This window comes from Hydractinia symbiolongicarpus, chromosome 2, assembly GCF_029227915.1.
Source record: "Hydractinia symbiolongicarpus strain clone_291-10 chromosome 2, HSymV2.1, whole genome shotgun sequence".
Classification (NCBI taxonomy): Eukaryota; Metazoa; Cnidaria; class Hydrozoa; order Anthoathecata; family Hydractiniidae; genus Hydractinia; species Hydractinia symbiolongicarpus.
The window spans coordinates 32,432,110-32,457,790 of NC_079876.1; the positions used below are offsets into that span (position 1 = coordinate 32,432,110).

Here is a 25,681-nt window from a genome sequence, read left to right on the forward strand (position 1 = left end):
AATTGAAAATCGAGGTATGCAATCTCTGAAATCTGAGAAAGTTATATTCGCAAAAATTTCACGAAAGTTAATTCTAAAAATTTGGCGATGATACCGCTAAAGCTTCTTCCCGTAATCTCAATGGCGTTTTAAAATTGCTTTTATGACTAATTATATACAAGCTTTTTAAGTCTGCCAAGAATGAAGACCACATCAAAAGTAACACGAAAGAAGTCTAACCACTGTAATTGTGTGCCTGTTGTGAAAGTGAAAATGATGGATTCAGTTCCATATTTTTTTTACGTTGTAAAGTTACTTAGGAAAAAGTGGAACAAGGGCAGATATATACTATGAGATATTTTTTATCTCGTCTGCTGCAAAAGAAGAAAATTAATTTAGTTATGAGGAAGAAATTTTACCAGCGTCTATCGGGACAGGATAACAGATGTACTATCTACCATTGCAAATTTACACTACATGCTACAATAGACGAGTATCAACGTGACATAACATTTTCATTTTTAGATCAAGCTGGTGTGCCTTTATAACAACAGTATAAACGGCAAACCACTGTGACCAAAGATAACCAGATAAAAACAGAATTTAATAACCAACATTAGTGTCTTTTAACTCTGGTGTTCCTGGAAAATCTTTCTTATTTTTGTCAATGTACCCTGTATGCGTATTTTTACTAAAGGACGCCCACAGAACGTACATACAGAACTTTCACATTTTCTAACTACCCATTGGTTTAAAAATAAAGAAAAAAAGATTTTATGTTTTTTAAAGTCTTTAAAAACATCATAAAATACATAAGCATGAATGTTAAAGAAAAAATAGTCTAATTTACTGACATAGAATCAGAACTAATTAAAAGCATCATATTCAAAGAGAATTTTATACCACAGTTTAAATTGAAAAATCAATCTTTATATCTCTCCTGCAATTATTGCTGACTGCCTCCTACCCTCCCATAATTCAGATTTCAGAATAAAAATCCAACCTTTTTCAATTTATAAAACTGTCCCAAACTATAAAATCTGAAAACCACCCATTCTTTCCAAAAGTATATAAAGATGGTGACCACAGTCCTGAAATTTTCAAACCGTCAGGAAATAAACTCCTCAAAAAGTACTTTAAAAAAATATATATTATCTTTATTCTTTCTGGTTAGCTGTTTTGTGCTGGAATCCTTTTGAAATATAGATTTTAATTTTCTGTGGCCACTATTATATTTAGCTATGTTTTAACTTTGTAAACAATCTAACATTTTAGGTAAATATGGAAAACATGCACAAGAAAAGAAAGAATTTGCAATGGTTTGGACATGCTGACATCAATGTCATTGAAAAGTTTGTCTATTTTACCATATGGATACCGTCAGTGATTTTTCCATTTTTGTGTTTGTACCAACTATCAGTGACATACCAATCTGATTTTGCCAAAGAAAATTTTGTCCAGATATCGTGGTTTTCATGGTTTAAAGATGTAAGTGACTATGAATGGACATTCTGGTGGAATTATGCTGCTCAGTTTGCATTTATGTTTTCATGCTACTCGTTTGGAGGAATTGTTTTCACCTGGAAATTCCCTGCATCTAAACAAATTTATTACACACTAATGTCATATGTGTTTCTTACTTTCTGTGTATCTCTCCAACTGACTTCTTTGTTATCGAATGGAAATCTTAGAATATTAATTGATGATAAACATCTTTCGAATAGGATAATGTTTTGATTTCATTTTGATGCCAGCAGATTCTAGTTTTACGGTTTCAAATATGATATGTATGGTTATTTATGTTGGTCTAACTGCAGAGTATTGTGGATATTTTTGAAATATATATTAATAACATATTTTTGACTTCATTCATGTACATTCTAAGATATAATCTTACCTAATTAAAGCCTATTTTGGCTTGTTAGTTCATTCTTTAAATTTAACAAAAGGGACAGCAATCTGAAGCGAAAAAAGTGCTAATTTTTGGGTAAAAAGTGATAACACATTGCTAGCTAGACTATGCGCAGTGCCTAGCCCACACACAGTTTTAATATATGACAGGCACAACACAAAAGGTAGCTACAGCTTCGGACATAACATAGTGGAAAGCCGGCAGATTTTTACATCCTGACCACAAGTGGTTCAGAACAGTGTTTCAATCTAGATAGCACGCACTCCATATTAACAATGTTCACAGCGTGTTTAAGCTCTTTGTGTCTTAAGTTATTACGTTATGCCTAAGTCAACCTTTGAAGCCTATCGGCTACAGAGTAGTGGCCAAACCATACTACTTTCTATATCGAGAAGTAGTTAAAAATAAAAAAATATGTCCGGGGTTGTAGCTACTGTCCAAGTTTTTTCGTCATTGTTCCAACAAAGATGAAATAGTCACCCTGTAGCCAATAGGCTTCTATGCATGCGTAGATCAGGTAGAGAGCGTGTAAAATTTCTTCACTGCGCTCACACGACGGAATAATGCACGTCGTGGCCTACGAAAGTCGCAAATCTCCAAGAAAATGGTCGCGCTGACGCCAGCAACAAGTTGCATGTTTTAAGAGTTTCAGTTTAACTAAATAACCTAAGATCTGAAGTCCTAAGTCTGACATCAAGCAATATCATATAACACACACATTGTGATCACTTGTGCTGGTCGAAATTGTAATTCTCCTGTAAATAATAAAAAGTTATTGTAATGTAATTGTTATTGGATAGTCAGTGGAATCTTACTCTGAAGATAATTGTTGAAACCAGTAACACGCACGAAATTGTTATCGCTTGTTGTTACACACTTACACACTTGTTTGGGGGGGGGGGGGATAAAATGAAAAATATGTCACCTTTTAACAATATGAAGTACTTAATGGGGTGAATGATTTTATGAAATTAAATTACTCCATGCTTTTTTTCTTTTATGGGAATATGACTTACAAGAATAACAGGTTAGGATTTTAAGTTGAGGACAATGGGGAAATAGGAATAATGAATTTTGATTTAGAATTTTGATTTTTATATAAAAAGGGTGTATTTTTTCTATTTTCCATGTATGTTTAATTCATTTTAAACCCACAAATTTATCTTACAGTCTTTTTGTTAATAAACGAGTGTTTTTCTGTCCACACACATAAAAATAAAAGGTGATAACACAAAGCTTGAACATTGATGAAAGGCCAATCTGGAGGTCTTAAATTTAAAAACCTTTCTAAGGTAGTTAAAACTCTTGCGAGCTTCCTTACTATGTCATCCCTGTACTGTAAATAGTCAAAAATATGTAGTAAATAGTTTTCTTATTTTTAAGAAACTCTTAAAAAAGACTTTAACCATCAAACAAAACAGGGTACCGTTAAAGAAGATATTTTAATTAAGTCCTGCGTAGGAGAGTAAATAATCGTTGTGTAAATCAACTGCGCTGGAGAGCTAATTGTTGACAAAACGGTTTTCTCTTTAAGTAACCTTGGCAAGCATTAGTAAAGACATTACGTGATGTTGATTGATGTGTTTTAAACTTTTTATAAATTCTTGTAAGCAACTTCGCAATTGTGTGGAAAGTACTATTTTATAAGCTATAAAAAGCTACAACAACATATGTGTACTGAAATATGTCAGCAGAGTTAAATTAGAATTTGTTTTATTTTAGAAAGTATCCGTTTTAATTTCGCAGAAAATTCGACTTATTTTTTTACATTAAAATGTATTTGGTTGTATTCCAGGAAGCATTTGTTGCGATATTTTCTTGTATTTAGATATATAGCAATCCAATAAATCATCCTGGAAATTAGGTTACCGAAAATACTGTCGCTAGCAAGTTTTTATCTCCATTAACTATATCATTATATTTAACATCGTCTATAATCATCATCAAATATCATTGGCAGTATGGACTTATTAAAAAAGAGTAACTTTTAGTTTCGTTTGAAATGATGAGACGGCTCAACGAGAAGAGGTTATGAAATCAAATTACGTTTGTTGATTTTAACATTAGCTATGTTCTCTAGGACGAGAAGAGGATCTTGGCATTAATAACATTGCATGGTGAGTATCTATTTAAAGGAAGAGGTCATATGGGATATAATTCTTTAAAGTCTATCATAATTCGATGTTTATTAACAAAAACATCTACACATTACTTCAACAACTGATTTAATTAAAATGTATATTTTTACCTAACAACGAATTAACCTTAAAAAATATTATTTGCAAAATGTATTTTTACTCTTTGAGATACTTTCCATTTTTTGCTAAGCAACCATTAAGCAACTTTCCAATCAAATCTAAAACAATTTTTAGCAAATCAATTACTAGATCAAAACTTATAGTTGATGGAAACGCAGTGATTATAACATATGAAAACAAGTCCAATAATTTAAAACATTTTGTACAAATTTAAGAGAGCTTGCTCATCAACCGAAGCAAACCTTCTCTCAAGAGAACTATTAAATCACTACCTTTAGAATTATTCTAGCGTATAATTTCTTATTTTTAAGGGTTTATATTCTTTGTATAAATCTATAAACTTCTAGGAAATATAATTTATACGTGATCATAATGTGAGAAAGCCACAGAAAAATTTGTACAATTTTTTTTTAATAATTGGACTTGTCGCCACAGGTAAAAACTTGTTAGTTATAAAAAACTTTTTTTTTACAATTTCCGTACAGTGTTGGTGAAATATGCACATAAAAGTTCCATACAATGTCATCTCTGATACTATATAACAGTAACTATTGGCTACGTGTCCAACTTAGTATGCACCATGTTGTACAACCTGCTATGTTATATACTTTGCACAATGATGGAAATGATATCAAGTATAAAGGCATGCCACGTAACAAAAGTCAACTGTATGCAGAAATTTCGGCACTGAAATTGTCACATTCTAAAGACTTCAAAGTGTTAAAGCCAGATCAATTGGAGATTATGTTACCATCAAATGGCTCTAATGAAACGGACTCCAGCAAATTCGATACGACTATTACCTATTTTCTCATCAGAAAAGGAACAAATCTTCCAAAGCCACGAGGAGGGTGGAAAACTCCACTGCCGCCTATGTGTGGAGATGATAAAAGGAGTTATGCATGTTTTCAAGCGAAAAAGAAACGCAATGAATTTGCGCATGCGCACAATATGAGTATGAAAACACAAGAATTTGAAGATACTTGGAATGATATAATTGATATTGTCACTGAACTTGGTTGCTACCCGAACTATGAACAACTCATGAAAGACCTCAAATCAGCTCCACTGGAACCACATATTTCAAATATATATAAAATCATACAGAAAGAATTAGCGTATTTACAAACTGATTTTACACAACTAAAATGTGATAATGAAACGCTCAGAAATGATTTGGTGATAACGAAATCTCAGTTGCAACAAGTTAACATTGAAAGTAAGTCTTCAGATAGGCAATCCTGTTTTCATGTGTTTTTTACTAAATACTCATAGATAGCTCTTTGTTGAGTTTCTCCCTAAATCTTTTTAATTTTGCAATAAGTACTCAATCTGTAACCTAAAATAAGGATTGACGAATGATTTGGTCCAGTTCCAATATTTTAAAACGTCAATTCTATTGAGACTTGTAGTATATTCTTTTCTCAAATTGTATTTCTACTTATTAATTTTTTCTTGAAAGAAACTAACAATTTAAGAAAAGGGTTTAACATAATAAAATAAAAATTAATCCTCCAGCTTTTTTTCTCATACAACCAGTTCTTGTCCCCGAAACACTTATAGATAAACATCTAAAAGAGCTCTGAGGAGGAGAATGAGCACGTGTAAAGAAACTTGTAAAAACGTTTTTATCAGACCAAAAGAGATATGGCAATGCGACGTAATATTTTAGGATGCTTCAATAAAGTAGAAGCAACGTAATTAGTATTGTTTAAAAAATTATTTTAGAACTTGAAAATATGCTGCAAGACTTCAAAGATTTGGATAACACTGTGGATGGAATTAAATCCCAATTAGATGAGAAGATAGATAGATGTGAGTTGGAAGAAAAAGCAAGCAAGAACGATTTATATCTTATAAAAAGTGAATTAGAAAAGAAAATTTGTGATCATACTCCATCTCCAAAAAGAAAATCAATTGAAGATTTAAATATGCCAGATGGGAACAGTTTAAAAAAAGATACCGTGTAAGAATATATGAAGATACTGCCTAAGCGTGAATTGTGGAAGGTTGCAAAAATATTTTTCTACAAGAGCGTTTTTTAACTACTTTCTCCAATTTAGATTTTCATCTAAAAAAGTTATCTAAAACATGAATTACTTTTTCTATAGCATTATAATTTCAAAAAAAACATGAAAGAAATAATATGTGTTGTTCACATCTTTTTAATTTCTCACTAGGATACGTACATACAAAGACAACAATGGCCATACGATCATGAAAGTACTGGCAAATGGAAAGGACACAAACTTGAAGCTTCAGATATCTTCTACTATGAATGAATACGATATCACTGAACTGCAAAAAAATCAGGATTACACAGTGGAGCGTATCGGACAGTACTTGTTTGTCAGGTTGTTCAAGCAGGTACCAATACAGCTGTATGATTTGAACATGACAATGTTGGATGTTGAAGGTAACTGTAAAGAAATGAAGTTAGAGGGTAAGACACAGCGATGTTCATCTTAAATGCTCAAAATCCTTTACCAACCGGTTCAATAGATGCTGTTGGTATATCTATATCATTTTTGTTTTATATATCAGCATTTTTTTAGAGTCTTCACACGATTGCACGCTTTCAACACGTGACACAACTTTTACAGTATCCTCGCACACTTCTGAAGAGTTTAATGAACTGATCGACCGTGTGAAAAACGTCCCATACAGTAACAAGCCGATAGCCTACCAATCAAGTGGTAACAGTCACACAACGTATTTGTCACGAGACGAATGGAAATTGCTTGGTCAGCGATACACAAAAACATTTTTCACAAAAGAGTTTAATGACATTCTGTCAGAGGCATTGCAATTTCCACCTTACGTAAGAAATATTGACGTGTCTGAGTGGGCTTACCGAATTAAAACTACCATGAGTGACTACAGAGAAGGCGTGGTTGCTGTTATCACAGATTATAACACGCGTGAACATATTCAATTCCTAAAATTCGAAACTAAAGGCATGCCGAAATTGATACAAAGCAACTACACCAAACGGATTCTATTCATGTATTTAAACTCAAATATAATGTTTAACATACGATACACTAACTCGTCATGCTTTCTTCAAGTACAAAAAGAGTTTGAAAATGGCGAGAAGGATATCCAACTTTTGTCTATTGCAAATTCAAGTTTTATTTTAACTGGTGACATCACGTTCGTCAACGTTGTGTTAGCTGAAAACTTTGTCAAAAGTGACAACTCGTATTTTTGCAAAGATTGTCATCTGCTGGACAAAAATATAATTGAAAGTGATGATAAAATAAAGAAGTTTTTCTGTAATTTAATTGCTCAATACGAACAAATCAGTAAGCGAGTGAGTAAAAATGATGTCACAAAAAGGTTCATGGAGGTCATCAGCTCAATAGTTAGTTTTATGGCAACAAGAAAATCCATGTTCCCTCTACTGCCGACCCTAAATGAAGACACAGGCCACCAGGTACGCTCGATCATGCTCAATAAGGAGCAAATGGATATCCTGCATAGTAAAGAAACAAAGAAAATCATTGTGGGAGATTATGGCACTGGCAAAACTTTACTGGGAATATATCATCTAAAATATTTGGCTGAACGTGCAGAAAAGGATACGTTGATCTTTCACATCACTTGGGATTCAAAAAGTCTGTTGGTCTACGACGTGGAAAGCTTCGTGCAGAATATTCAACATAATGAGCATGTTGGTATTGTTGCCATTAGTATTGTTGAGTTAGCTACAAGGCTTAGCTTGAATAAATTACCATCATTGTCGCAGCTACTTAAGGAGATGGTAAAAACGTACAAGGGGTTACTACTTCATGTTGTGATTGACGAATGCGACTGTGGAAGGTTGTCAGTAAAACAAGCTCGAGAATTAAAATCAACTCTGTCCATGAAGGAACTCGATAGATCGCACATCATTATTTTACCGCAAAGTTTGGAAAAACGTAGGACGCACATTTCGTTTAAGAAAAGGACGGTGCACGATCAATACCAGTACAAAGAAACTGGAATGGGTGTTTTCACCTTACATCACTGCATGAGAACAACTTTGCAAAATTTCAAAGTTATACATCGATTGGAGAATGCAGTAGAAGGCAAGAAAAACATATCTCATCACCCAAAAATGGTGAAAGATACAATAAAACGTCAGAAATCTTTGACTCAAAGGTTATCTCCCTTTCTGGAAAGAAAAAGTTTTTCCGACGAAGCTGATGAAGTGTTTACATTTGACAAAAAAGTTGTAAATGCTTCGTCATCACCAGGAAGAACAAAAGAAATACAACTACCTTTGGATATAGATTCCAATGTACCACCCAAGCTAACTGATTCAAATATCAAAACAGAAACCATGTACCACTACAGAACAAGCTCTGTTATTGGTCATAACATTCAAGGAGAAATACCAATCATCTTTTCGTTTGAGGACGGAGAAAAAACAAACAGTGAAATTATAAGTCTGTTGGCAATAACATTAGATGCATTTAAATTTTCCAACCACAACGTGAATCGACTTATCCTCTGTGAAAGCACGTTCTGTCAGCTCATAATGAAGTATGTTCTTCATTTACTGGACGTTGATACAATAACTTACAATACAATCTCCAACTGGAAATTACAATGCATCAATGGAAATGAAATTGAATCTCTACCAGCCAGTAATGATTTTACATTACTGACAAACTATCAAGGTGCAAGAGGAAGGGAAGCAGATGAAGTTATTTTGTGTATGGAAGACGATAATCTGACACCAAAGCATTTAATGTTGGAATGCTTGAGTAGGAGCACGTCCAGAATATGTATAGTATTCTTTAACAAAAGAAAATCAATCGCTTCTTCATCAAGCTTTCTAAATCTGTTCAAAGCCAAGGAGAGGTCGAAATCTTCGTCAAATGACTTGCTTAGCTTGAGCAGAAATGAAGAAAATGATTTGCTAAAGAAAATTTGCATCAAAAGTGTTTCAGGTAATATAACAGATAGTCTCTATGTAGAGGGGAAGGAAGTTGGTGAGATCAAAGTCAATAAAGGAGCAAGAAGGTTTAAAAATTTTTATGCTTGTTTGGACGCACTGCTTCGCGACGTTTGCTTCGACGAACCTGAACAAGACCAGGTGCATTACATGCTGTATAGAAAGTAAGAGTAATTTATTTACTTTTTTGTTCATCAATCCATCTTTTTTCAATTTTCTATTATTATACACAATTTTTAAATTTGATTTTAGGCTACAACAACCAATACAAGTAAAACATTTGGTGTGTACTTACATGAATGAAAACACAAGTATGTTGGCTTGGACGAATGAAGGCTTTGATTATGCTTTGCAGAAAAGGAAATTCAAAGAAAATAAAAAATACGGCAACTGGTGTGAGGTTCCTGTTCTGTTTGATGGAAATTGCCGAATGGAAGATTTGGAGTATGGAAGTACTTACCAATTTTCAGTGGTTGCTTATAGTAATGTGGGAGTCGCCAAACCAACTGTTTTGACGTACAAACACGAGTATGTTTTTTGGTTTTATTTTGTTGTTGTTGTTATTGTCGTTGTTGTTGTTGTTGTTACTGTTGTTGTCGCCGTTTTTGTTGTTATTGTTATTGTTGTTTACAAACACGAGTATGTTTTGTTTTTTGGTTTTATTTTGATGTTGTTGTTATTGTCGTTTTTGTTGTTGTTGTCGCTGTTGTTGTTTTGTCGCCGTTTTTGTTGTTATTGTTATTATTGTTGTTGTCGTTTTTGTTGATAACTTTTTATGTTAATTTTTTGCTGTAAATTTGCTGTCCTTACTTTCCACACTGCTGTTATTATCTCTTAATTTTTTCAATAGAATTCCTGGCGAGAAGAAATTTGATGGTAACTAAATTTTAATTTATCTTGTTTCTTAATTTTTTTGGTCATAATTACGCTTATTTCACTAAGGCTGTTAGGTTAAACTTTTATGATTTATATAATCGGAGGGTTCACAATGACTTGTGTCAGTAGATAAGTGCCACATACTACCACATAAGGTTGCTGCGACATAGTTATTATAGGGTTCCATTGCTTTCTTTGTTTCTGACACGGATCGTATACAAGGAAACAGTATAGGCTTAGATGCGCTTTTAAATATAAAACTTATAAAAAAAGTATGTTTTTTCCCTCGACTTTAAGATTTCCTTTCCAAATTTTTTACTCTAACGGATTTAGCTAAAGTTTGGCTAAAGTGTCACTTAAACTGATTGTGAGTAACGTGAACTCTTAAATGAAGCAAGATTCTGATTTTACGTAAGGTTCATATCCGTTTAAACTCCTAAATGACCTTTTTGCTTTATAAAAGAAAACAAAATGAACAAAATTGTGAAGTAAACAGTGATGATTTCGCCTTTTAGATATTCGCGATTTCTTACAGTACGGTGATGTGGCGCAAATGACTGATGTGCTCAGAAGTCAGCCTAACATTATCAAAGAAAGAGGTTATCGTGGAGACACGCCATTATTATATGCAGCAGACTGCCAATCAGTGAGTATGGTGCAACTGCTGTTGGATCATGGAAGTTGTGTGTTTGAAGTTAATGATAACAAAGAGACAGCTTACCATGTCAGTGCCATAAATGGTCATGCGGCCATCTTGGAAACATTACTGCACCATAGTTGTTCAGCAATTAACTACGTGGACAAAAATAATAACACTTCCCTGCATTGTGCGTCGCTGTATGGCTCTGTTGAATGTGTACGGTTACTTCTGGAACATGATGCAGATACTGAGTTGACGGACAAAAATGGTAGAACAGCTGCAGAGGTTGCATGCACAGGGTGGGGGGCTGAGCAAAATAACCGGATTGTAATAGAGGAGATATTTACGCATTTTTTCCTTAAAAAGAATAATAAATAAATAACGCTCTGTTTTTTCTTTGCATAAGTCGACTGAACAAGACTTGTAATCTGTCGACGAACAACTAACCTGGAAACGAGTTAGTAAGTTTGAAAATTTTAGGTAATATTCTGAGTTCTAGTCTAATTAGTAAAAATAATTTTAATCCTGTGCGGAAATGGAAGGACAAATCCTGTTATACAAAAATCATTTCCTGTGGTTTTCACAATTTTACAATCTTACATAAAATGCACTGAGAAAGGGCTGTTTCAAGTGGTCTGAGAATCTGAGGGAGGCTAACTTGCCCATTCTAAAAGTAATGTTAACGCATTGGTGGATTAAAAAAAAATGGTCGACGTCTTCTAATCAAACTTGAACTCTGGAAGAAAAAAAAGAGTTTGGAACTCTCATTCTTCCGTGGTTTTATTGACAAGTATAGTAAAAAATAGTAAATTCGGTTTCGCTTAATTTCGCGTTTGAAAACGTTAAATGAAGTATCTTGCATTTTGAAAAATTGTAGAAGGAAAACAACACATATTTTTATTTTATTTTTATATTCACTACATAAACATCACACAATGTGAGATCACGAAAAAAATGTTAGATTTAAATTTCAATAGATCTTCTTTTCTTGCAATAAAATCTGCGTGTATTAACAGATTTCAATAAAAGAAGAAAGTTCATAAATTTGCATGTAAAATTAAACATTGTTGAAACAATATCAAATCATACCGTAGATGCTCTAAAAAAAGATCATTCCTCTTATAAAATTAATTTAAAAAAAATAAATTACTCGAGTTTAACGCGGCGGATTTGGGTTGAATTTGTAATGAAACTATAGGAATGTCATATACTGAATATTTTAATTTCTTTTTTGTTTCCTTAATAAACGCCCGTCTCAAATTAACGCCCGTCTCTAAAAAACGCTTGTTTCCAATAAACGCCCGTTTCTAATAAACGCCTCTCCATTCATCTTGAATATTAAATCAGAACATTTACAGTAAGAATATTATGTCGAGGAATATCTAATAATATACATTTTTATTTACCTCTATTCAAACATTTTGAAATAAAATGTAAAAATACGGATTTTCGTTCGAATTGAATTTGGTTGTAAGACATTCTTATCTTGAATAGAAGGCGAATAAAAAATGAGTTGAAGTGAAGCAGAAAAAATTTAACTGACAAAAATAATTATTTTAAAGTCGCATTCATATTTACGCATTTTTTGAAAGAGCTTAAATTTAAATATATCGAAGAAAAAAAAAGCAGATAAAGCCAGGTTAATGCACATAATTTCTTAAAACTACACCCGAAAATTAATAATTGTTAATCAAATCAAAATTAAAAGCACTGCTAAGTGCAGGTGCGAAACGTTGCAGTGCTATGTACAGGTATCACATTAAACACATTTACATATAAGAAAGCCACATCGTAAAATTTCATAATTTGTCAAACTTCTGAAACGATGGCAAATGCATTGACACAAAGCAGTCATGCAAAGGAAACACTAAAACAAATAATCGCTTTTAGCACCGCACTACTTATTCAAGCCACAAAATAAACAATTAAAATTTGCACCCATATAGAACTGGATTTTCAAACGTAAAACCTAGGATATACATCTAATAACTAAAATTAGGATGTAAATATTAGAAGTATTAAAAAGCAAACTATAAAATATTATATATAAAAAACCATTATAACCAACAAGATCTTCCCTGAAGTTTAGTAAGTTTAAGTTCTCACTTAAATTAGATACAAAAGGGTCTGTTTTGACATGTCTCGGGGGACGAAGACAGGATATGAAGCTTTTTGTCAGCTCTAAATTGATAATGAACACAAAATTCAGGGAAGGTTATACGTTTATAAAAATCACTAAAACATTTATAAAAACTAAAATAACTTTTTTCTATCAAAACACAGCCAAGGAAAAAAAAAGTGGCAAATGGTGACATAAAAGCCAAAAAAAACCTTGACAATGGATTGACGAGTTGGAATCGACATCAAAGTTCACCTTGACAATGGATCGACGAGGTGGAATCCATATGAAAGTTCACCTTGACAATGGATTGCAAGGTGGAATCCACATGAACGTTCAGTTAGTGCGTTAAGCACTATATGTTCTTCCATTTTGACCTGACTGCTTGTTCGTCTTCTTGGGAGTAGTAAATTCGCCTTGCGTTCGAGTATTCTTTCCACTTGTCCGGTTTGTTTTTGATGAAGTTTGTTTAGATTCGTGCGAGGATGACTTACCGGAAGCAGATGGTCTGCCGGCTGCTTTTTCTTGGTCCGGAGATCGATTAGATGCACCGGGGAGAGAATGTGTAGATGAACTAGCGTTCTAGAAATATGAAAATTTTTCATATATAAACATTGTAAATAAATATACGCAAACCACAATAATTCACTGCTTAAAAAGTTTTCTTTGTGGTAATAGGGTTTTTATTATTAAACTATGATGAAGGTAACAATTCATTTTTACCATCCGTTTCTTTCTGGGAGAAAAACCTCGTCGATGGTCTGATCTTGTCGATTCTTTCTTGTATTCGGTTGAGGATAGGGGCGGGAAATCGCCGACATGTTGTTGCTCGGCAAATTCACGTCGTTTTTTGGGTGGTGTGTTTGCTACTTGGAACTGCTGGGCAAAACTGGTGAAACTCTAGAACAGTAATACATGTGAATCGAACTTCTTTACTCACCATTAACATTGTCATACAGTTAGTTTTTAATATGCTTCAGTAGTTCTTTTATGGTACAAGATAAAATTACATAAAAAATTCAAGAAAGAGAAATCTATTCACAAACTTACAAACTGCTGGTCCGGAGTTAGATTGTTGGACCGGTGTGGACCTTCAGACATTCCACCTTGAGAATTGTTTGAAGCCAATACTTCAGGAGCCTGAATTTTTGATGATGGATGTGCTTTCAATACGTGAGTCACTGTTGTTGCAGACGTGTTACATTCAGATTGCAGAGGTTCCAATAGGGTAGGGAATAATTGATTTAATTGGCTATAAGAGAAACTTAAAAGCGAATCGTCAATTGGAAATTGTTGTGTGGATTTAATGACTGGTTTAGGTCTATGAAGTATGTCTGAGAGAGGAATGGCTAAATCAGTTTTCGATTTATGAAGTGGACCTGCCCATGCGTTGTTATGCTTCAACTCATTGGAATTATACATGGTTTGCTTCGTCTTGTCTGCATTGCTTCGACTACCGTTCCTTTCAGATCCCTTGACATTACGCTCGGAGCCAGGAGCTTTGTTAAAAGATGCTTTATCCTCTTTTCTGCTTGGACAATCTGCTTTCCGATGGCCCATTTTGCCACAGTTGAAACATTTTATATGGTCATCAGGACCAACATTCTAAATTATATAACAGATTGATAATTTTACATAACAACCACACAAGCTTGGATGAAACAGAAGTGAGAATTTAAAAGAAGAAACTTTTGCGATAATTTACCACATTTTGAAAGTATGCCAAGTTGTTTAACCACGTATTGTTTAGCCCACAAAATCATACAAGTAAATAAAAAAAATTTACATGCACGTAAAAAATACAACACTAATCATATTCTAATTTTCAGTATCAAATTTTGATTATATTGTTCAAACCGCGAAAATTTACTGCCATAAGGTTTACAAACCTCTCTAATTCGCGAAAATTTATTCCTGTGAGAAGTTCTTAAAATATTTAGCCGCAAAATTTCTTTGTTGTAATTAAAGCTTTGTGTAATGTAAAACTACTTCATTATAAACGCTATCATCTACAGACCGCATGGCCTTTTTCTCTTATTTTCTTAGCTATATTTTTTTATTTAAGTCTGACATCAATGATCCAACACACACCCTTTTCCCTCTAGCATCTCTCTTCGGTGTATTTCTTCTTGTCTCAACCGATTTATTCTCATCGCCTTTAACCAATTCCTCTTCTCGCTTAAAAAAAAACGACAACATTAATTTTTTAATTTTCTGTCTGTCTGTCTGCCTGTGAGCCACAGTACTAACCCATCCAGTCTTGTCAAACTATAACAATGTAACTTCGAAACTGGATAGGGTATTAACTTTCTGTATGTCCCTTTCGTAGCTCTATCTACTTTCACTTTTCTTTCTTTCTTTTGCTTATTCAACTAAGCCTTAAAATTTGTTATTTTTATCACAATCTGAAATACACTTGAATAGAAAGTCGAAGCAACTGCTGCTTTACCAGCATCTCTTTTTTTTTGAAGACGTTCCAAATTTCTTAATACAGTCTGGATCTCATTACTGGAAAATAGATATATCAATAGGCGTCTATTCTTCATAGTCGATAGATGTAATAACTATTGACAAACAGATTTTTTAACATGGGTTACTGAACGTCTACCTAAATAATTTCCAATTTAAAAAAACAACAAGCAAACCAGTCCATACTTCACTATCTCTACGCTTTCGCATGTCTCTTTCAGCAGCAAATTTTTCTGCACAGTTTGAAGCCTGGTGTCCTATTTTACCACAACGCCGACATAACCTAAAAACAAAAACAGACAGTGAGCCACGTCGAGTCTTGGTGAACCACGTGGAGTCTTCGTGATCATACCTATAGCTAATAAAAGTGACAGAAAATCATTGCTCGTTTAAAAGATAATTATTCGATAAAACTTTTAAGCAGAGCTAATGAATATAATGGCAGCGCATTTGTGATCATGTTGTAGGTTCGAATATTTGCCCAAGCTCAGTTTAAACGCAATATTTTAGCCTGCTTCATGTCGGAATGAGAAAAAGTGGTTAGGATGGAATCTTCGAGAGCATTAAACTTTTACGAACATTACATTGTAGGTGGACCCCCCCTTGTTCTATTTTTGAGTAATCAGTGGAGTGGCTGGAAAATTTTTCTTATACTTTATTGTACATATGTTCGTGCTTGCAAAAACATTTTTGTGAAAACAATGAAAAGATGCAAGCTCCTTCCTTGTTTTTATATTTCTAATTACATAGTTTCTTTATAAACTTATAGAAATAAATTCTCATTTGATCCCCATCCGGAAAATTTGACTCAATAAAGTATGTCTCTCACACATAAAAATAATAACACAGAGAAATATCTACCTTTCTTTCGGCACGTCTTTATTACCAGTCAATGCGACTGCATCAAATAGATACAACTGTTTAACTAATATGTCTCCTTCTGGCAACGTTTGCTGGGAGTTGCCGAATCTTGATCGTGCGTAGGAGAAGCAGGATAATATATACTTGTACATGCTTCTTCTCACCCCTGCTCCAAGATTGTGGTTTAAATTAAATGGATCTAAAAAAAAACAATATTTTTTTTTTATTATGCTCGATAAATTCACAAACTGGAACATTTCACTCACTCACCGTAAGTAACATTTCAAATTTTTTAGTTCTTAAATAATAGATATCAGGTTGTGTTAGTTTTTTAACACATGAAAATAAAAATGAATAACGACTGAAGGTTGGTCAATATGGCAGAGAATTGCTACGATTGGAGAAGTGTCATTTTTTATTATAAAACCTATTACCCTCATAATGCGCTCCATAAAAAAGAGGCACAAGTCCTTCTTGAGTGTATATCTGTCTTGTAAAGAATTATAAAGAAAATATGGTTCTTGTGGCTTTTCGTTACAAATAAGCTGAATTCTGTAGTTCATATGCCCTTTATTGATTTTTCCTTGAGATTTAAAAGAATTTCATTACTTTACGACTCCAACTTAATTGTGCTTAAGCCTTTACTTTTATAGTCAATAAATTCGATAAAAAGAGTACCTTCTATAGCTATCGATGAGTGCGTCCAAGATTTTTCAAACTTCGAGAGTTTTTTATGCTGCTTGATTGCGATCACATTTCTGTTAAAATCAAACTTTTCCATGTAGAATCGAAATAAGCCAATCCACAATTCGCCAACAGATTGATTATTCTTTCCATAGCCAGCCCAAACATCTTTCTATGATAACAAATAAATAAAATCAAGGATACATTTATATTTCTAACATTCTTAATTTTAAGCGAAACTACGTAGAAACAACTGGGACATAATTTTTTAAAACTTTGCACAAACTTGCAAATGAGTGAGATATTGTGGGAAAACTAATTACTATTTTTTCAGATTTAATTTTTTTTAATTATTTGAATAAAATACCTGTTATTAATTACGTTAATTTCTTTAATAATAGCCGTCGTCTGTCTGTCTGTGTGTCCGCGAAAACCGTGTCCCGTAACGGAAACACAAAATTTTTAAAATGCGCATCAATACCAAATGCGATATATTTTTGTCCACATTGTTGCAACGTGTTAATTTAAAGGACGGGCGACCCCGTGGATTTTTCCACGGGTTAACGACTAGTCTCTATTATAATAGCCGTATTTCTCTGCGTCTCTGCGCGGACCCCCCGCTGAGTTAGAAAATGATGTTACGGAAACACGAATATCAAATGCGATATATTTTTATCCACTTTGTTGCGACGGGTGAATATAATGGACGGGCGAACCCGTGGATTTTTCCACGGGCAACGACTAGTCTCTTTAATAATAGCCGTATTTTGTCTGTCTTTGCGCCGACCCCCCGTTGAGTTAGAAAATCGTGCTACGGAAACACGAATATCAAATGCGATATATTTTTATCCACTTTGTTGCCACGGGTAAATTTAAAGGACGGGCGAACCCGTGGATTTTTCCACGGGCTACCGACTATAAATTACCCGTATACGTCTGTCTGTCTGTCACGCAAAATGGTAGCTAGCTGCGACGGGCGAACCCGTAGATTTTTCCACGGGCTAACGACTAGTCTCTTTAATAATAGCCGTCGTCTGTCCGCGGAAGACGCGTCCTATTAAGTTATGTTATAAATTACAATTAAGAAAACTACAAGTATGTTCTTAATTATGTTAATTATGTCATAAATCATAATTAGGAAAAGTATCAGTAGGTTTTTAATTATGTTAATTATGTCATAAATCATAATTAGGAAAAGTATCAGTAGGTTTTTAATTATGTTAATTATGTCATAAATCATAATTAGGAAAAGTATCAGTAGTTTTTTAATTATGTTAATTATGTCATAAATCATAATTAGGAAAAGTATCAGTAGGTTTTTAATTATGTTAATTATGATATAAATCATGATTAGAAAAACTACCAGTATAAAACATATTTTTCGAATTAACTATGTTTCTTAGATTTTGTCCACTGATGTTTTTGTACAAATAATGGAATTTTGGTGATCAAGTCGGTAAAAACTCTTAGCTCTCAACAACAATTTTTCTGAGCTCTCAACAACAATTTTTATATATAACTTATATTTTAAAAAAATACCATTGATGTAAAAATAAATAAATAAATAAATAAAAACCATTGTAAACAACTACGGCCACCACTTGGTCCAAATACTGGATAACATGAAGATGCCGTTCAGAAAAATTGTTTGTATTTTCCTTGGTTTCTATAAAACATCCTTTTAAGAAATGTGGCTAACTCGAATATTGTATACACACATTTCGTCAACATTTTTTTCCATTAAAAAGATCTCTTTAGATGGACTGTTTGTAAGTCAAGCAAAACGTTCACACGTCAATATACCTTCCTTGTGAAAACAGCAAACACATTTTGTCTAAATGTTTACTTGTTTATTATCACGCAAATCAATAAAATAATTCATATTGCTATCACGCTGGAATTAATACATGCAAAATTTTCTGTCACTGCACAAAAATTAATCGACAGAAATAGTAGTAAGAACTCACAAGTTTACTAATATCCTTAAAATACCACGTGTTCCATCCTTCTGTGAGATGTTCTGGCTTCTTCCCTGTATACAATTCCTGTAACACGGGGATAACAGGTGGCTCACAATGTTGGAGATAATAAAGTACAAGCAAAATATGCGCATATGAAGAAAGGCTACCACGTGAAGCATCTCCAATTTCGCAAATCTAAATGTGAAAAAACATATTCAGTTTTACCACAGGTCAGACATATTTTGACGACTTTTAAAGCCAAATCACATAAAAATTAAAAAAATTAGAAAAATTATTATGTATAAAATTTATATTTTATAGAAAGTTTTAAAGTAATAGAGAAAAGGGACACAGCCCGTGTTTTTTTAAAAAAGTTTATCATTTCTGCAAACATTATTTTTTATTTTTCAGAAAAATTAATTGCCACCAATTGTATTTTTATCCCCTTTAAGGTACAATGCAGTTTGGTTAAATTAGCCAAATCAAATTTTCTGAAAATAGTAGAAACTTTTACCCTTTTTATTATGCAAAAAATTTTTTAAGCTATTATACTCCACTACTCCATGCTTAACTAACTTAAACTCTAAAGAATCACCCACCTTTGCATACGTTTTCATGCAATAACCAAGTATTCGGACTCTCTTGTCTATTTTAGAGTAAGTTCGCAACATCTGGGAGTTGTCCAAAGCTAAGCAGTTGTACAAACTAATATCTCCCTCAAGCTTATGTGATGGAATAGTAAATTTGACAATCGGTACTTTCGCAGATTTAATATACATGACCTTTTCATAAAGTGGACTTTTGTTTAGTGCTCTGGAAACTTGAACAACCATATTGGGATAATCGAGATATGGTGGAGGCTCCTTCTCTTCAAAACGCAAACAAACATCCATGTCGGAGCCATCGAAACCAAAACCATTCCTCGATGAGCCAAACAAGCTCAAGCGACAGTCAGCTGCAAATAAAATATGGCTATAAAATGTCATAGATGATCAAATTGACAATGTCCATTAAGACAGTTACATCCATTTATAACTAACTAAAAACCATGTAAAACCTACTTACTTCGGAAATGTCTTTTTAGATGATTCTCCATATCGTTTAAAACTATAGCTCGAAATTTCATATCTTCTTCAGTCATCTGGCAAGACATCATAACATCCTCACAAACTTTGTCCATGATCAATCGGAACTTTTTAGTTAAGGGAGGCAGCTCTCGCATCATAGTGTACAAACATGGACACTTTGTGTAGGTATGTCCTTCATTTAGACATTCAGAACACATCAATGCAACTTTACCTGAAGTAAAATATCTTGGTAAAAGCTGAAAAGAAGGAGAAGGAGCTATACAATCTATCACAAGTGATTTTTCATTTTCGTGGTTTTTGTTAGCATCGTCAGCGTCATTGTCCTCGATAAGCAGTTTGTCAACCATTTCTGACACATTCTGTGGTAAAGATTCAGAAGTATCTTCAATTTCTATCAGCTCTTTAGACTCTTGCAACACTTCACTGGTAGCTAAATATTCATTGCCTTGTTTTTCTTTGCCACTGAATTGCTGATTTTTATTAAGGTTATCGTCATCGTAGTCTTCGCTCTCAACAACAACATCGCTGTCTGAATCCTTACTTGAACTTTCTTCATCCTCCTCACTGTTTTCTTTTTTATTGTTTAAATGTTGAGGAGCTTCACCTTTTACACTGCTACTCAAGTCTACATTGGTTTCTGGAATGTCTCGCTTTCGCTTTAGCTCTTTCTCGTTTACAGCTATATATATAAAAAAACATAATAGAATATTTACTTGGCAAAAAATACAGGAAATTAATTCTATAAGAGGAACAAAAATTACTTTTTGGTGGTGTGTAGCAGGAAAAATACTTCCAAGTCTTTTCCATACTTTGTATCATGTTATTTAAAACTAAAACATAACAGAAAATAAGGAAGTAAAATAAGACAAAGATAAAATTAAAATTTTTTAATATATGGAAAAGCATAAATAGTTTCTATGCTTCAAGCAGTATTGTTTTTATACAGTTATAAGATGAGATGATGAACATGCATCAGTTGCTGGATTTAACCACAATAACAATAAATTCTTACTTGCTGTTGAACAAAGAGTGCTTGCAACATTATCTTTTACGAATGGATCTAAATAAAAAAAATTGACATTAAATTGAAATTAAATTCATTGGGTGAAATGTTAGCAGTATTTCCCAGAATTTCCGAAATTTGCAAAATAAAAGTGAATTTCCATTGGAACTATTTTCCTGCTGTCGTGTATTTTTAAAACATTGAATAGATTCGAGCATGTGCAGTTCTTATTTGAACTGAGTGGTAATGGTTGTAAAAAACGTAAAATCGTACATCTGCTCTAGTAAAAGTTAATAAATTAAAACTCAGGAAAATGAAAATAAAACTGTATCAATGCAGAAGTGGAGCATGAAGGATTTTTTTTCAAACACAGGTTAAACACAGACAACAAAAATAAAATTTTAGGCACATCCCAAGCAAAAATTTAAGTTTTTTCTCGAACTACGGTAAATTTACAACAGCAAATTCCAAATTTTAATAAATATTACATGTAGAAATTAACCAGCGCTTTATTAGGCGGTATGTTGAGCTTAAAAAATAGATAATCATTTTTGGGACCCAACAGCAAAATTTAATTTATGTGAATATTTAAAATAGAGGATAAACTACAAAAAAGATTAGTCCCAATAAAGCACATGACTACAAATTTTATGGCAACAAAATCATGCTGTCTGCTACCTAACAACTCTCACCTTCAATTGCCACCCTTCTGCTATTGTTGAACTGTCTACGTTGCTTTGACATTGGAGATACTTGCTGTATGTTAATAACCAATGCTTTAAAATGGAACCTAACAAGGTAGTACCTGCAAAAAAACATATTTATTAAATCATAAATCTTGGAAAAACTTTATAACATTATCAAAATAGTCAGTTTGTAAAATTGTTTCTCTTTGGATCTTGATTTTCAAGGCTGCAAATAACACTTCTTGACCCTGTGTAACACAGGGTGTTGGTCTACATGATATGCATGTTTGTAAAATATGACTCCTGGAAATTTGATTTCTCAAATTATGCTAAATTTTTATGAGATACATTTAGACCCTAAGATCGTGGAATAACACTGCACACAATTAGTGTAAATCAGCTAAGTAATGTGTAAATGGATCTCGTGGAAAGAAATGCAATCAGGATCCATTCACTGGAGATTAGGGACACCCAATCAAAAAATAATCCATTCAAAATAATCTTTGACTGTTGGAGAAGAACATCTTCTTTGTGCTGACACTCGCATAAAAAAACTTCTGCAAATATCCTGCCTTCATAAAGTATAATTTCTAACAATTTGGTTATCCACCAGGCCTTCGGTATCACACTCCATAAAAATTTATGCTTGAAGGTAGAATGCCAGAAAATACATTATAAGTAATTTCTTTTATGAAAATCCCTGTCTTGGTTGTCTATTTATTCTGCAAATTTAACTCAGTCAAAACTCTTTCAAAGCATTAAACGTTCTAATCGTTTGTGTAATTTGAATTTATTGTGATTTCCAAATATTTATAAAGTTATATTTATATGGCTGCTTTTAAACACTTTAAAACGCTATTAAAGGTTCTAGAGAAGATATACAACCATCTGAATAGAGTAAAATATTTAACACTTAAATTTTACACCAGTATATGAAACTATGACAAAGTTTATGGAGGTATAGTTGAATACTACGACGAATTTGGAGGGCTAACAGTGACTACCAACTTCCCTTTACACAGCAGGGGTTGACTCACAGTTGTGGTGATGTGACTTGTTTGTTTACACTATAGGAGCTGGAAGCAAAAAATTACCTAAATAAATCATTTAACAACCATCCAAGACTATTAGTGTTCTTACTTCTCCAAGATTCAAGCTAAAAGTACACACAGAACTATAAACATCATTTTATTCAATAAATTTACTGGATATAATAGAAGAAAATCTATCAGTAGGAATACACTGTGTTTAATTTAAGATATTGTCAAGGTTAAAAAAATTTTCACTATTTTTTAAATATGGGTTGAAAGGTTGCATGAGTAAATTCTGTTACTTTAAAAAATGGTATCGAGCTTTCGCAAGCAAAGTATTCTAAATAAGAATTTATACCTCATTTGTGGTGATAGTGGAGTTTTTTTCTTTAACTGTGTCAACAATTTTACCCTTTTCTCCCTTACTTCCAGTAACCTGTTTGTTAAAATAATACATATTTATATAATTGGAACCTGACCTAGAAAGGCTCTTGTTATGTTTATACTGGAACAAACTTTCCACTGTTAGGGTGTTCTCTACCATATGTACTTATTAACATACAGTTAGTCAAGGAGAGAGAATGGTTAGCAACATTATCAATGGGCAATAAACGATTAAAGCAAAAGGATTTTTTTAAGTTTTTAATTTCATAGAATTTTTTTTGTGTGTGTGAATTTGTGCAAGTGCATGCCTGATTGGTTTGTTGTTGAGATTTTTTTGCTGATAACTGATACAACAATTAAGACAATATAATCTCGAAATTAAAATTGAAATTTAAAAACAGTTTTATAATATGAAGTAAAGCAACATGTTGATGTTTATATATACACACAAGTTTTAAACTGTTGAATATAGCTTGCTTTCAACTCTTAAGGCTGTTTTCCACTTCAAGGAATTTTAAGCGGAACCAAACGGCGTACTTAAAATGTTCACATCACATGAAAATTTTCTTGTCGGTTCCGTCCGAGCAAAGTAGAATCGGGTTCAACTTTTTTTTGCGTTAAGTAAAGAAACGACAGGTAGAACATTTTTAGGCAATCAGATTATTATATTTTGCGAGATTTGCGCAAAGTGTGTTCACTTTCTGTATTGAAATGTGCGCAATATTTTGAAGTGGAAATTTTCGTTCCGCGGAAGATTTTTATTAAGTGGAAAACAGCCTTTAGTTATACATTCACATGAAACATCTTTTTTTCATAGTCAACACACCAAGGTAACCATTTTGAAAGAACCTAAACTTTCAGAGTTAAAAATTCTGTTTTTTCTATGAAGTATTCTTTCTATATACACTGAAAAATACGTCAATACCTTAATGATTGGCAAAACAGGTGGTACAATTTGCTGTAAATAATGAATCACCATCAAGGAAAAACAATATGGAGATAAACCACAAAGCCTTGGGTCGTCAAATTTACAAAGCTATAACATATAAGAAATCTTATCTTAGTTACTTGATTACAATTTATTTCAGATTTTTTAAACCTGACTTGTTTAATATTGATGTTACCTTTGCCCAAAGTTTAAAAAATGAACACAGTGATTTTGCTCTGTCATCCAGCTCCACGTAACTTTTGAGAAGATCTGATGTATGGAAGCCCTGTAAAAATTGAATTACAGATACATAGTTGCACTGTCATCATCATCAGCATCATTCTTGGCTTAACGTCTGTTTTCCATTGTAGCATAGGTTGGTAGGGGTATATTAATGACCCTCTTCCAATCTGATCTAAGCTTAAATTCCTCTGTCTCAAGTCTGTCCTTATAACCTCCTGCCAATTCTCTTTCGATCTGCCTGTGTGCTTTGCTGTAAAAATTCAAAACAACATCTCTGCTGCAGAAAACAATCTCTTACTCATGTAGGACGCTTAAAAAAACATAACCTTGCTGAGAATGGTTCTTAACCACACTATGATAAACACTAATCAAAAAAATTGATTGGTTGACTTCACGTCACATGCCAGTGTTGCAATAATTTGTTCCATTAACTCCTTAGTCGCTTGATCAATTGCCTCTGTTAGTTCAAGTTGATAAATATAGTAGATGCAAAAGGCAATTAACTTACATTTGAATAATTGGAGTAGATACAGCAGTGAAGTCCACTAAAATATATCAAAAAATACATATATTATCTGAAAAATTCAATACTTTAAAAATCCCTTTCTTTCGTTTTACTTGTCTGAGGAAGGGAGTTTGGTATAAGTACAGATTAATAAATAATGATTTTTTTTAACGCAATATATATATGTATTATATAATATAACTGTTTCGTCTATCTATACCAAGAAATATTACCTGAGGTCAAAAGTACGAGGTCAATCGGCTCAAGGTTAATATTTCTTGGATGAGATAGATAAAACAGTTTATATTGCATTTATTAAAAAATACCTATTTTAATTGTGTTTATAAAAACCAGGATTATTTCCTTCTGACAAGGCCGTAAAAGTCATGTTCTGGTAAAAAATATTCGATTTGAATTTCACTATCGAACATGAATTTAAAATTATCACAATTCTTGATGATGAATTGGATGTAGCGCTTGTGCTATTTCACAAACTCTGACATTTTCTTGCTGCTTACTCTAAGCCGTGTCATATGATTTTAAACTTTTGATGTTTTTGAGACCACTTTATTGAGAAACATAAACATAGATAGACGTCTTTGTTCAGAAGTGTTAAAATGGCTGGTTTTCTGGCAAAGTGATTTCAGATTTTGGATTTACTGCAACTTAAGTTTTTAACTCTGTAAAAAATTAGATGCAACGTGAGAAAACTTTTCTCAATTGCATTTTTAGCCAAAGGCCAATTGAAATACCAAAGGTTTTTAAATCTAGGCTGAAACAAAAGCTAGATAAAACAGTTACTAATTTCTTTAACTTGTTTGTGGCTGGTTACTAATATTTCGTAAAGCCTGACAGGACAATGGTCAGTGCTTGTAGCAATGTGACTATCCAGGCGAATTTGATAACAAACAAATTAGCGTTAAATTTTAACGTTATATCGCTACAAAGTACAAAAAAAATAATGCTAATTAACGCTAGAAAAAGCCCACTTTAATGTGATAGCGTTGACATGAGATAACACTATAGCGTTAATTATCATTGCAAAATAGCGCTAATGTAGGCTAATAAGATTTTGAAATTCCATGTTCTCAGATGCCTGGAAACAGCCTTTC

At 33.0% G+C, this 25,681-nt stretch overlaps 2 protein-coding genes across 3 annotated transcripts in view; one reads left to right on the plus strand and one right to left on the minus strand.

Moving 5' to 3' along the window:
* The first annotated feature begins 3,701 nt into the window (after positions 1-3,701).
* Positions 3,702-11,094, plus strand: LOC130630694 (uncharacterized). The gene is made up of 8 exons (XM_057444272.1): positions 3,702-4,008; positions 4,635-5,368; positions 5,878-6,115; positions 6,330-6,592; positions 6,705-9,255; positions 9,344-9,619; positions 9,942-9,967; positions 10,483-11,094. Exons 2-8 carry the CDS (start codon positions 4,669-4,671, stop codon positions 10,983-10,985), a joined length of 4,557 nt encoding a protein of 1,518 aa, XP_057300255.1. The 5' UTR covers positions 3,702-4,008; positions 4,635-4,668; the 3' UTR covers positions 10,986-11,094.
* A 410-nt stretch (positions 11,095-11,504) lies between these two features.
* Positions 11,505-25,681, minus strand: part of LOC130630695 (terminal uridylyltransferase 4-like) — a 30,512-nt gene continuing 16,335 nt past the window's right edge. For both annotated transcript variants that reach the window (XM_057444273.1, XM_057444274.1), the window contains exons 9-26: positions 24,573-24,609; positions 24,018-24,107; positions 23,819-23,929; positions 22,868-22,945; positions 22,573-22,634; positions 21,485-21,597; positions 20,802-20,849; positions 20,551-20,619; positions 19,767-20,468; positions 19,301-19,656; positions 18,708-18,896; positions 16,735-16,912; positions 16,057-16,255; positions 15,382-15,478; positions 14,818-14,904; positions 13,777-14,331; positions 13,450-13,626; positions 11,505-13,308 (exon numbers count right to left, since the gene is read on the minus strand). In XM_057444273.1, the coding sequence (XP_057300256.1) occupies positions 13,075-13,308; positions 13,450-13,626; positions 13,777-14,331; positions 14,818-14,904; positions 15,382-15,478; positions 16,057-16,255; positions 16,735-16,912; positions 18,708-18,896; positions 19,301-19,656; positions 19,767-20,468; positions 20,551-20,619; positions 20,802-20,849; positions 21,485-21,597; positions 22,573-22,634; positions 22,868-22,945; positions 23,819-23,929; positions 24,018-24,107; positions 24,573-24,609 (3,382 nt within the window). In that variant the 3' untranslated portion in view covers positions 11,505-13,074. The remainder of the gene's footprint in view (positions 13,309-13,449; positions 13,627-13,776; positions 14,332-14,817; positions 14,905-15,381; positions 15,479-16,056; positions 16,256-16,734; positions 16,913-18,707; positions 18,897-19,300; positions 19,657-19,766; positions 20,469-20,550; positions 20,620-20,801; positions 20,850-21,484; positions 21,598-22,572; positions 22,635-22,867; positions 22,946-23,818; positions 23,930-24,017; positions 24,108-24,572; positions 24,610-25,681) is intronic.

Excerpts from the sequence above, each read along its gene's own strand:
- LOC130630694 (XM_057444272.1), top strand. The coding sequence starts at position 4,669 with ATGTCATCTCTGATACTATATAACAGTAACTATTGGCTACGTGTCCAA. Across the intron at positions 5,369-5,877 it reads GCAACAAGTTAACATTGAAA|AACTTGAAAATATGCTGCAA; the intron begins GTAAGTCTTCAG and ends AAATTATTTTAG. Across the intron at positions 9,968-10,482 it reads TGGCGAGAAGAAATTTGATG|ATATTCGCGATTTCTTACAG; the intron begins GTAACTAAATTT and ends TTCGCCTTTTAG.